This window comes from Tachysurus vachellii, chromosome 17 (genome assembly GCF_030014155.1).
Source record: "Tachysurus vachellii isolate PV-2020 chromosome 17, HZAU_Pvac_v1, whole genome shotgun sequence".
NCBI classification, from domain to species: domain Eukaryota; kingdom Metazoa; phylum Chordata; class Actinopteri; order Siluriformes; family Bagridae; genus Tachysurus; species Tachysurus vachellii.
The window spans coordinates 13977167-13989788 of record NC_083476.1 but is presented as its reverse complement, the minus strand read 5'-3'; the positions used below and the strand labels follow the sequence as shown (position 1 = coordinate 13989788).

Below are 12622 nucleotides of genomic sequence, written 5' to 3'. Positions count from 1 at the left end.
TAAGAGGCCACATACAGTATACAGATCAGTAAATATGCTAATCTTCTTCTGTGCTATTGTTTGCACAAATCTTTTAGGAGGAATACTTTTTGTATACTAATAAAACTCTTGAAGAAACAGACTGAAACAAATATTTGGTTACCTAAAATTCTTTCCCCTAAAATTCTGGTTCCTAAAAAAATAATTTTTTGTTGTTTCCATGAAACACAACAGGAGTAATCATTTTCTACAATGTTGATTTTTTTTTCCACGTAATCATAGTATTTAAAATAAGGAATGTTTATTGTGCTCTGTGGCACCAACGATAATGAATAAACATTCAGCAATTAAAAAGTTCTTTAAGGAAAAAAAAATATGTTGCTCAATGAATCAGTCTAAATTAAATATTCTAGTACCTTTATTTTTAAAATAGTTTATTGTTGAAATCTTAAATTACATTTACTATTGTGATGCACTGCAGTTTAATAATAGTGCACTTTCCACACCAGCTGACTATATTTGAAAACCTGGATGCACGATAACATTACTGTATGTCAAATTATATACATTACATATGTCATGTAAAAAAAAGAAAATACTTGTAGGTATACTGTTATAAGGAAATAATCAAAGTTGACTATTTTCTTATAACAGCACATACTCATGTGTTTTACTCCTTTTGTTTGCCAATTATATTTCTATTAAGTAAAGGAAAGCACATCATATTTTTATCTTTTTATAGAGTTGCATTTAATGTTGTGAAACATTTCCTGATTAAAGTTTTTAATTCAATTTCGATGAAATAAAACAGACATTGTAACAAAGCAGCTTTACATCGATATTTAAATTCAGGATATAAATTTTAAATCAAGAAATATACCCTTAATTTTTGCCGTTGAAGACAGCAAATAGTATCTGGTGATTGTTACCCTTCCATAAAACATGAATTAATTATCAATGATTACGCTGTATGTTTTCTTTGTTAAATAACAACCCATTTATTTATGTGGAATGTCCCATATACGAGTCATTGTGAATGAACTGTTACTATAGGAACAGTAATGTCAGTGCAGGTCTTATAGAAAATGAGTCAGTACATTCTGACCAGAATAGAGAATTTACTGGTGCTGTGGTATAATACATTACAGTAATATTTTGTTGCTTTTCTACAGTTACAATATCCATCACTTTCAGCAACTTGAAATTCATCACAGGCCATCCTCAGAGTATCTCTGCAAATTGATACTAATATGAAACAAATATTTTGTGTGCCCTTGAGAAAGCAGCAATAAATCTTAACAATCTATAGGCTCAGAGAACACTATATGTTATAGAAATATGAATATAGTCTGAAGACAGTTGTGTGAAGTTTTATCAGCCGAGTCCGGTTACATTTCTCCGTGAGAAATCCAGAGAATTCTAAATTAATTTTGTCCTGTTTGAGGAAAGTCTTGTCTTTAATGAAGACCTACTATCTAATATCTACAGGCTTGGAGATCACAGACCCTGGCCAAGTAGTGTACAAAGAAAATAGAATCAGTGAAGTTGTGGAACATGAAGTAAAACTGGAATGTGGTTCCACCCTCCCTGATGTCTACATCTGGAGCTTCACCAAACAAGGCACTGACAAGATTCGAGCCGTGGTGTATAACTTTGGCAAGGGTCCAAAGTTTCAACAGCTGGCTCAGGACTTGGGTGACCTGACCATAATCAATAACAGTGCCGCTTTGTTTACAAGAAAACTTCTTCTAGCTGCAGATGGTTTGTATACCTGCCAAGCTTTGTATGACAGTACAAAGGGAGTTAGGCTTTTCTACTACTATATCTATCTGCGGGTTTTAGGTAAGTGGCAACTGATTTATGAAGTTTCTCAACTGTCCACATCATTTCAATAACATCAGTGGTGCAAATTTCCCTATTATATATGTTCATTGTTATTTAGAGCGATCAAGAAACTTGTTAAGATTACATTCTCTTAAGATTCACAAGTAAAACTATTTATGTGAACTTCAGTTCACTTTGTTAACATAAACACTTTTAATCTGCTCCCAGTTTCATGAAGTTCAGTTCATGTTTAACTAGAAGACCTGTCCATATAATGAATGAGTTTTGCAAAGCTTTTGAGAAACTTAGCCTTGCACAAGTTAAAAAACAGCAAAGTCACAATAAATAATGGGTTTGGCAACATTATCCACAATAAAATGGGGTTGGCCAACAAGTGAAGCTTGCCTGGGGCTCCAAATGTATTATGGCAGTGCATTGGTTTATTTTGCTCCATGTGCCCTTGTTGAGAGCAACAGTTTCTGTCTTTGTATGCTGCTGAATCAGAATGTACGAGAGTAACATATGATGTTTGTTGAGCTTCTTGAACACTCATAGCCTTGAGGGATAGATATGTTATTTCATGTGCTCTGTTTCTCTCTTTTATTTGTCTCTCTTAGTCCTGCATGCTTTCTTAATAAAAGCCCAAGCTTTTAGGTGCTTCTCAGGGATGTTTTCACCCACCCCCTTTTTTTAACTGTAGGGTAGTACTCTAACAACTCTACCTGTCTCACCATCACTCACAAGTGCTTTTCTTGTACCCTTTCTTGTATATGGCCATCTAAAATGAAACGTGTCCAAGCATCCAGTGAATGTATGCTTTTAGTGGAGGCTTTTACCTTCTAGTGGTGACCCTACTATCAAACACACATCTAAACTCCTTTTCAAAAAATGGAGTAACACACATTTATTTTAGTCATTTATGCTGTGATGTACCTTACAGTTCCTGTGTCCAATCCCCACATTCGTTTGAGTGACTCCTCAGCAGTTGAAGGCTCATCATTTTGGATGCGATGTGATCTGGAGAATGGCACAGAACCCATTCACTACATCTGGGAACAGGAGAAGCTAAGTGGGCAGGTCAGCATACTGGCTGAGAGCAACAGCAGTCTGATCACCATTACCTCAGTTAACCGCAACCACACGGGATGGTTCAGATGCCAGGCCAGGAATGAGGTCAATCAGGAGCGCAGTAACCAGGTCTGGCTAGACATCTTATGTAAGTGAGGGCTTTTTGACATATTTAAATATCTTTCTATCTATGTGTAGGAGTACTCGTACACCTGCTAATTTATGCAGCTATCCCATCGGCAGCAGCACAATGCATAAAATCATACAGATACAGGTCAAGAGCTTTGGTTAATGTCCACATCAAACGTGAATTTGGGGACAAAAGTTGGATCACTGTGACTTTAACCGTAGTATGTTTGTTAGTGCCAGATGGCCTGGTTTGAGCATGTCATGAAACTGCTGATCGCCTGGGAATTTCAGACAAAACAGTCACAACAGTTTACACAGAATGGGGCAAAAAACAATAAAACACCCTGTGTGTGGAGCGTCTGCAGACTGCTCATGAGAGAGATTAGAGGTGAATGACCAGACAGACACAGACAGAAAGGATAATATAACTCAGTGAAACCAAATGTGGAAGTGGAACCAAGTCTTCTGCAGTTGGATCTCATCCCCCCAAGGTTTGATGGTTTGAGTAGGTTGAGATGCTTTTCTGATTAACATAGATACTGTATAAAGAGTAATTATTGAGTTACTATATCCTTCTGGCCAGCTCAAACAAATCTGGCCATTTACCTCTGTCCTCGCTTATCAACAAGGCATTTAATCCACAGAATTTGTTTTATTTATTTATTTATTTTATTATAAAACATGCATAATATAATTCTATGAATATTTATTACAGTTTAACATTTTAAAGTGCTATCTATCTATCTATCTATCTATCTATCTATCTATCTATCTATCTGTCTATCTATCTATCTATCTATCTATCTATCTATTATTATTATTATTATTATTATTATGTTGGTCGAAGGAGTAGAGGAGGGAGGAGAGTGCACAGACAGAGAGAGAAGAGGAAAGGTAAGAGTGTAGGACTGAGAATAGGGACTCTGAATGTTGGTACTATGACAGGGAAAGGTAGAGAGCTGGCTGATATGATGGAGAGAAGGAAGGTGGATATACTGTGTGTACAGGAGACCAAGTGGAAGGGTAGCAAGGCTCGTAGTATAGGAGCAGGATTCAAGCTGTTTTATTATGGTGTGGATAGTAAGAGAAATGGGGTAGGTGTGGTCCTGAAGGAGGAGTTTGTGAGGAATGTTCTGGAGGTGAAGAGAGTGTCAGACAGGGTGATGAGTCTGAAGTTAGAGATTGAAGGGGTGATGTTGAATGTTGTTAGTGGTTATGCCCCACAGGTAGGTTGTGAGTTAGAGGAGAAAGAGAGATTCTGGTGTGAATTCGATGAGGTGATTGAGAATATTCCCACGGGTGAGAGAGTGGTGATAGGAGCGGATTTTAATGGACATGTTGGTGAGGGGAACACAGGTGATGAGGAGGTGATGGGCAAGTTTGGAGTTAAGGAAAGGAACCTTGAAGGACAGATGGCAGTAGACTTTGCTAAGAGGATGGACATGGCTGTGGTTAACACGTATTTTCAGAAGAGGGAGGAACATAGAGTGACTTACAAGAGTGGAGGTAGGAGAACACAGGTAGACTACATCCTTTGTAGAAGAGGCAATCTGAAAGAGATTAGTGACTGTAAAGTGGTAGTGGGAGAGAGTGTAGTCAGACAGCATAGGATGGTGGTGTGTAGGATGACTCTGATGGTCTGTAAGAGGAAGAGGTCAAAGATAGAGAAGAAAACTAAGTGGTGGAAGCTGAAAAAGGAGGAATGTTGTGAGGAATTTAGACAGAAGTTGAGGCAGGCTCTGGGTGGTCAGGTAGTGCTGCCGGATGACTGGGAAACTACAGCAGAAGTGATCAGGGAGACAGGGAGAAAGGTGCTGGGTGTGTCATCTGGAAGGAGGAAAGAAGATAAGGAGACTTGGTGGTGGAATGAGGAAGTTCAGGATAGTATACAGAGGAAGAGATTAGCCAAGATGAAGTGGGATATGGACAGGACTGAAGGGAATAGACAGGAATACAAGGAGTTACAGCGCAGAGTGAAGAGAGAGGTGTCTAAGGCCAAGCAGAAGGCATATGATGAGTTGTACACTAGGTTAGACACTAGAGAAGGAGAGAAGGACTTGTACAGGTTAGCTAGACAGAGGGATCGAGATGGGATCGAGATGGGAAGGATGTGCAGCAAGTTAGAATTATTAAGGATAGAGATGGAAGGGTGCTCACAAGTGAGGAGAGTGTACAGAGGAGATGGAAGGAATACTTTGAGGAGCTGATGAATGAGGAAAATCAGAGGGAAAAAAGAGTAGAAGGGGTGAACTCTGTGGAACAGGAAGTAGATAAGATTAGAAAGGATGAAGTCAGGAAGGCCTTGAAGAGGATGAAAAGTGGAAAGGCAGTTGGTCCTGACGACATCCCGGTAGAGGTCTGGAAGTGTCTAGGAGAGGCAGCAGTGGAATTTTTAACTAGTTTGTTCAACAGGGTATTAGAAAGTGAGAGGATGCCTGAGGAATGGAGAAGGAGTGTGTTAGTGCCGATCTTTAAGAATAAGGGTGACGTGCAGAGTTGCAGCAACTATAGGGGGATAAAGTTGATGAGCCATACAATGAAGTTGTGGGAAAGAGTAGTGGAAGCTAGGTTAAGGAAGGTGGTGAAAATTTGTGAGCAGCAGTATGGCTTCATGCCGAGAAAGAGCACAACAGATGCAATTTTTGCTCTGAGAATGTTGATGGAGAAGTATAGGGATGGTCAGAGGGAGTTGCACTGTGTGTTTGTAGACTTAGAGAAAGCGTATGACAGGGTGCCAAGAGAAGAGCTGTGGTACTGTATGAGGAAGTCATGAGTAGCAGAGAAGTATGTCAGAGTGGTGCAGGACATGTATGAGAGGAGCAGGACAGTGGTGAGGTGTGCTGTAGGTCAGACAGAGGAGTTTACAGTGGAGGTGGGACTGCATCAGGGATCGGCTCTGAGCCCCTTCCTGTTTGCTATAGTGATGGACCAGTTGTCAGAGGAGGTCAGACAGGAGTCTCCTTGGACGATGATGTTTGCAGATGACATTGTGATCTGTAGTGAGAGCAGGGAGCAGGTGGAGGAAAACCTGGAGAGGTGGAGGTTTGCGCTGGAGAGAAGAGGAATGAAAGTCAGTCGTAGTAAGACTGAGTACATGTGTGTGAATAAATGGGAGGGAAGTGGAACAGTAAGGTTACAGGGTGAAGAGGTGAAGAAGGTACAGGAGTTTAAGTACTTGGGGTCAACAGTCCAGAGTAATGGAGAGAGTGGGAAAGAAGTAAAGAAGCGAGTGCAGGCAGGTTGGAGTGGGTGGAGAAAGGTGTCAGGAGTTCTGTGTGATAGGAAAATATCAGCAAGAATCAAGGGGAAGGTGTACAGGACAGTGGTGAGACCGGCTATTATTATTATTATTATTATTATTATCCCCTGAGCCATTTAACCAAAAAGCAGCATTTATTGTATTAAAAGTGCAAAATCAATAGTTCCAGATTTGCTTTCTGTCCTTTACTCATTTTGGAAGCCTTTCATACAACTATTAATTTTATGAGCTGAAGTATTTCTTTCCACAAATTATATTATTATTTATAATAATATAATAAAACCATTCTGTATAGATGGCCCTGACATGCCACAGATCAATGCTTCTAGCTATTCAGTAACAGAGGGAGGCTATTCAGCACTGGAAAAAGGAAACATCTCCCTCAATTGTCAAGCCACTTCTAAACCTCTTAGCCAGTATGTCTGGTTCTACAACAACTCAGAGATCTACTCTGGACCACAGCTTGCAATCATCAACATCCTGCGTGTGCATGCAGGAAACTACACCTGTCTGGCCAAGAACACTTATATCAACAACCATGCACAGAAAACCATCACTCTCACCATCTACTGTGAGTGCTAATACACACCACTGATATGAGCTGATTGGACTCAATAAATAAACAAAAATATTAACACTCTAGGGCAGCAGCTTGTTAGAAAAGAACATATATAATAATTCTGTTTCAAAATGAAATTGAACTCACTCACTCACTCATTTTCTACCGCTTATCCGAACTACCTCGGGTCACGGGGCAAAATGAAATACTTGGCTAAAAATTGAAATGATTAGATTTGCCCATTCTTCTAGAAAAGGCATGACGATTTATTCATAGTGTATTTTATGAAGAACATCTAGCAAGGTCATTATCAATCCTTTCTAATGCTTAAAATATCTGTTAACATACGTAAACTTTTTAATTGCTGAAAGTTTCCAGAAATTTTAGTTTAAATATGTCTCCACCTTTGTTAGATATTACAAGAAGATTAGTGCTGTTATTCTCTTTAGGGAGGATTAACCTTAAATGAACAGTGGTGTGCCAATAGTTTTGAAACATGCTTAAAAATACACTGGCTGAAAAAATATTGTATATGGCTTTAATATGTGTTAGAATTAAATAAAAAAATATAAATAAAAAAAGTAATATGTGTTAAAGTACAGTGTATGTGTAATTTTGATCATTAAATGAAGGGTGACAAGAACTCTTTTCTTTCTACAGATCCACCAGATGGTGTTCCTTCATGTTCTATATTTTCAACAAACAACTACACTGATCTGGCTCTCTTCTGTTCCTGGGAAGGGGGTTACCCTCCAGCTACCCTCAACTGGAGTCCATATGTAAATGGACAGAACTCACCGGGTATTTCTAACGTCACTCGGATTCAGGCAGGAGCTGAGATGGCTAACAACTCTGTATTCACCTGCTATGGCTCACATGTTACACTTAACAGCACCAGAACTTGCAGCACCAGGACATGTAAGTATGAGTTGTGAGGTTTATCCTTGTGAAAATAATGTATTGGTGAACTCAAGTCACCATGAACTTTCACTTCATGGTGAAAAGTTCCATATCCACAAAGAATAACAATTTCTAAACAACAGGAAAACAATAATGAGATGTTTATAGTACAGGAACACAATGCAGCTTCTGTACTTGTTTATTGCATTGCTTTATATCTGAATCTGTATCTGTGTTCTAATACATACATACATACAAAAGTACATGTTCTGTACATGTATATGAACCCTAATAATACATATCCATAAAAACACTAGAAAATACTGTAAAAATGCCAGCAACAGTCTAACTCATAGTTGGTTTCAACTAGAGATGTGCACAGGACAGGGTTTTCATCCCACTTGCACAGTTATTATTTTTATTTATACCTGCAAGCAGTATTATTCAACACGCATACTGTAGTTAGTTCGATTTTCAAAAATATAGACAAACCACTACAATTTTGAACACGCAGTTACTCAGCATGCTGTATGAAAATGTTTATTTAATAAATCTTATTTGGCTTGTGTATCAATTATGTGTTGTGACTAGTAGTGTGGAACTATATATCTAGCTATTGTTCAATTAACAGACCCTATATATAAAATTTACTCAGGGTTTTTGAGTCCCTGAGTCTGGAACTCATCTGGAAATTTTTTGATTTTTCATAGTTTTTTCTTTCTATATCAAACTAGTATTCACAAATATTCTGTGGTTCCTTTAGGGCTGCCCTATGGAGATCCTCAGTGTTCTGCCAATTCCAGCCTTAATAATGAGTACCTGATATTGGCCTGCTCCTGGGAGGGGGGTGTCCCTCAGACCTTGGTGTGGTGGGCTTCAAGTTCGGGAGACATACAGGGTTTACCCGAGAAGAACTCCAACATCCTGGTCCTGCGGTCAAGTGCCACTTACAACGGCAAAACCTTTGTGTGTCATGCTAAACATCCACTGATTAAAGAGAGCAAAAAATGTGTAGTAATACTAGGTATGTACCACTCAATATATTGTAAAATATACAGTAAAATATTGATCAATATATTAACACTTTCAATATTATTACTCTTAGAAGAGATTCTACACCACACTTTTGTCTTACAGAAAGGCCAGTCTTGATACCTCAGCAGAGTGTGGTTTCTGTTTTTGAGGGCAATGATATTCAGCTCACATGCATATTGAGTAAAACCCACCCTCCAGTCACAAAAATCGTGTGGTACAATAACTTAAAGCAGAATGTGATTGAAAAACCCAAGAAGTATATTGTTCAGCAAGCTGGAACATGGACCGGTCTGACTGTACAGGAGACAGACCGCAAGGTTGACAGTGGTCAGTACTGGTGTTCTGCTACCAATGCTCTCGGAGGAATGGAGATTTCCATTTTACTGCTAGTGATGAGTGAGTTCACAAAACCTTAAATGTAATTTCATTTCATCTATAGTAATATAAGGAACTTTGAATGTCAGTGGGATGATCATTGGTGCATTTCAATTTCTTCCTGATTCAGGGTACCCAACACCTCCCAATGTGACCATCAGTAAGATCATATACAGTGGGCGTCAGAGGACAGATGTCAACGTGGAGTGGTTGGTTCAGGCATATGGTGATGTCACTGGGTTTTTCATTGAGCGGCAAAAGCTCACTGTTCCTGTAGAGAGAAGTGACATTGTTCCTGTCTGGGAGAAAGTCACTGAAAATCTGGAACCCAGCACTCGTAGCTACCAGATCACAAATCTTGACCCCAGTACCATGTATGCATTCCGTGTAACACCGGTCAATCGTCGTACTATTGGATATTCTTCTGAGATCAAGAGCCCAGGTGAGAACTGATATTTTCAGTTGAAACTGGTTTTTAGGTCTAACAACCAAAAATCTGTAAATCTGTAGTTTTCACCATTTTACAGTGTCTTCACCTGTGTCCAAACCCTACATCCTGCTGAGTGACCCGTCACCTGAGGAAGGAGCATCATTATGGATGTACTGTAGTCTGAATGATGGAACAGATCCCATACAGTACACATGGGAGCACGAGAGCCGCAGTGGGCAGGTCACCATTTTAGCTGAGAGCAGCAGTAGTAAAATTAACATCACCTTGATAACACGCAATCACACAGGCTGGTTCAGGTGCCTGGCAAAGAATGAGGTTAATCAGCAGCACAGTGACCGACTCTGGTTAGACGTTATATGTGAGTGGGAGCTGTATTGGTTTCACAATTTGTAATGCTAATATTATTATTTGCAGATAATTATATCTTCTTTAAATAAAACTTGATTTACTTCCCAGAACTATTTAAATGGTTTAACAGCAACCCGAATGAAAAATTATGCTATCAATGAATGCAACTGTTTTAAATTTGTAAACTCTACTGATTGCGCTTCACTATTATGATTTAGTTTGTGTAGATTTATATATATAATACCATTTAATGTTGGAACAATACAAATTGTGGAAAAGTTCAACACTTTTACCCGCCACTGATAATATGGTGGGTTTCTCTGATAGTTGGACCAGACCTGCCACAGATTGATGTAACACCCTACTCAGTAACAAATCGAGGATACTCAGCTCTGGAAAGAGAGACTGTTTCCCTCCTATGTCAAGCCTCATCCAACCCTCCCAGTGTGTACGTCTGGTTCTACAACAACTCCCAGGTTTACACTGGACCACAACTTACTATCACTAAAATCTTTCGAATGCACACAGGCTACTATGCCTGTCTGGCCCAGAACACTTACCTGAACACCCGCTCCAAGAAAACCATCACTCTCACCGTCTACTGTGAGTTCTCCAGGCATTTACTTTCATGTCTGTTATCTTTATCTACTCTTTGTTCTAGGTTTTGTATCTTATATATCTCTGACTTGACGTTTCCAAAGCTTCTTATCTAGTATCAGTATAAACTGTAGATTATAAATACTTTGTTGTGTCTGTAAACTGTCTAGTTAGAGTTATGGATTTAGATTTTTACTATAAAAGAAGTTATTTCTAACATTTATCAATCCATTAAATCGTTTATTAAAAAAGTTTGACTAACAGTATCTCTGACTTCATATTTCCCATTTTTTTTATTATTTGTCAAAATCTTAAAAACAGGTCCTGTGTTCAAGCCATAAGACATAATCTTTTGTTTCCTCAGATCCACCAGATGGAAGTCCATCTTGTTCTGTTCTCCCAGTGAACAACTACACTGACCTAGCTCTGTCCTGTTCATGGAAGGGAGGTTATCCTTCACCCACCCTGAACTGGAGTCCATATGTAAATGGAGACAACAGAGAGGAAATTACTGACATCACTTGGATTCAATCAGGGCCTGAGACAGCTAACAACTCTGTATTCACCTGCTATGGCTCGCATGTTGCGCTAAACGTTCCCCAAACCTGTGTCACTAGAACTTGTGAGTATGTGATATGATATGTTTCTCACTGATCTGCCAGAACTTTACTGTACTGTAGAATTTACTACAGATATCTTGTGTTATTCAGGGATGCCTTATGGAGAACCCAAGTGTTCTGCATATGCGACACGTAATAACGAGTTCCTGATGCTGTCCTGTTCCTGGGAGGGTGGTTTGCCTCGGGCTCTACTGTGGTGGGCTTCTAGCTCGGGAGACATGCAGGGAACATCTGAGGACAACTCTAACATGTTGGTCCTGCGTTCCAGTGCCATTTACAGCGGCAAATCATTTGTTTGTCATGCCAAACATCCATTAGTTAAAGAGAGCAAGCAGTGTGTGCTAAAGTTAGGTAAGGATCATGTATAATCAATTCTGGCTTTTATTATGGTCTTTTCTCTATAGATTTTCACTTTGTTAACTGTTTCGCAATATTTATTCTTTACAGAGGCACCAGTGTTGATGACTCAACGCAGTGTGGTTTCAGTGTATGAAGGCAATGATGTCCAGCTCACCTGCATCCTGAGTAAAAACTACCCAGCGGTCACAAAGATCACCTGGTATAATAACTTAAAGCAGAACGTTGGTGAGACACCGAAGAAATATGTCCTCGAGCAAGCTGCCGCTTGGTTGAACTTAACTGTAAGAGAAACAGACAGCAAGGTGGACAGTGGACAGTACTGGTGTTCGGCTGCTAATGCTATCGGAGGAGCAGAGATTCCTGTCTTGCTTCTAGTTATGAGTAAGTATGCTGAGGGTGCTTGTTCAGGCCTATTAATGCCTTATGAATTCTCTATTTATGAAATATGCTTTGAAATAGTGAGAAACTGAACAAAGTGAATTTAAGGGTTGAGAAGAATGATGAGAGTCTAGTTTCTACAAGCTGTTAACATATAAGGCACTTGTCTTCCATGCTTGTTTCCATGGGTGTTGACCTGATTGGGTATTAATGCTTAAAATGAATTACTTAATTTCACTCATTGCCTTCATGAAAGTTGAAAATAATAGCACATGACAATAATATGCAGTATATCTAGCTTACAGCTGAAAGTAATGCATAACCTAACTGCGCCAAACTGTAAACTGAACCATTTCTTATCACTGGGTTGGTATGCTCATGCATAGAACAGTTTTTTTTCTTCTTCTGTATCTTTAGTATGTATCTTTTATCTACAGTAGATAGCTACATAGATTGTCCCCCTCAAGCTTTAAATTTATAGTCCAATTATGTGCCTTAAATTTTTTTAATGGTATACTATATCCACTTTTCTAGATGAAAGATACATATTAAAGGTTAAAAATAAAAGCCCAGGTCAAGAAAATTGATACAGATAAATACAGACTATTACCCATTTTTACTTTTTACTCAGTGTGATGAAACATTAGTGTAATACATTGCATTATTTATTTATTTGTTGGTCTAAGCCTTTGATGTACTAGTGTCTTTCTGATCATAATATATAATCTAATAATCAGATG

At 38.9% G+C, this 12622-nt stretch overlaps 2 protein-coding genes across 2 annotated transcripts; both read left to right on the top strand.

Moving 5' to 3' along the window:
• The first annotated feature begins 2749 nt into the window (after positions 1-2749).
• On the top strand, positions 2750-9169 carry LOC132860399 (V-set and immunoglobulin domain-containing protein 10-like 2). The gene is made up of 5 exons (XM_060891587.1): positions 2750-3019; positions 6555-6830; positions 7479-7736; positions 8482-8742; positions 8856-9169. Exons 1-5 carry the CDS (start codon positions 2809-2811, stop codon positions 9167-9169), a joined length of 1320 nt encoding a protein of 439 aa, XP_060747570.1. The 5' UTR covers positions 2750-2808.
• A 52-nt stretch (positions 9170-9221) lies between these two features.
• LOC132860398 (V-set and immunoglobulin domain-containing protein 10-like 2) lies at positions 9222-11974 on the top strand. Its single transcript, XM_060891586.1, has 6 exons — positions 9222-9570; positions 9656-9937; positions 10255-10530; positions 10889-11146; positions 11235-11495; positions 11592-11974. Exons 1-6 carry the CDS (start codon positions 9222-9224, stop codon positions 11972-11974), a joined length of 1809 nt encoding a protein of 602 aa, XP_060747569.1.
• Positions 11975-12622: the final 648 nt, after the last annotated feature.

Coding starts and splice junctions, on each gene's coding strand:
- LOC132860399 (XM_060891587.1), top strand. CDS start 2,809: ATGCGATGTGATCTGGAGAATGGCACAGAACCCATTCACTACATCTGG. Junction 6,831..7,478: donor CATCACTCTCACCATCTACT/GTGAGTGCTAAT, acceptor TTCTTTCTACAG/ATCCACCAGATGGTGTTCCT. Junction 7,737..8,481: donor AACTTGCAGCACCAGGACAT/GTAAGTATGAGT, acceptor TGGTTCCTTTAG/GGCTGCCCTATGGAGATCCT.
- LOC132860398 (XM_060891586.1), top strand. CDS start 9,222: ATGATCATTGGTGCATTTCAATTTCTTCCTGATTCAGGGTACCCAACA. Junction 9,938..10,254: donor ACTCTGGTTAGACGTTATAT/GTGAGTGGGAGC, acceptor TTTCTCTGATAG/TTGGACCAGACCTGCCACAG. Junction 11,496..11,591: donor GCAGTGTGTGCTAAAGTTAG/GTAAGGATCATG, acceptor TATTCTTTACAG/AGGCACCAGTGTTGATGACT.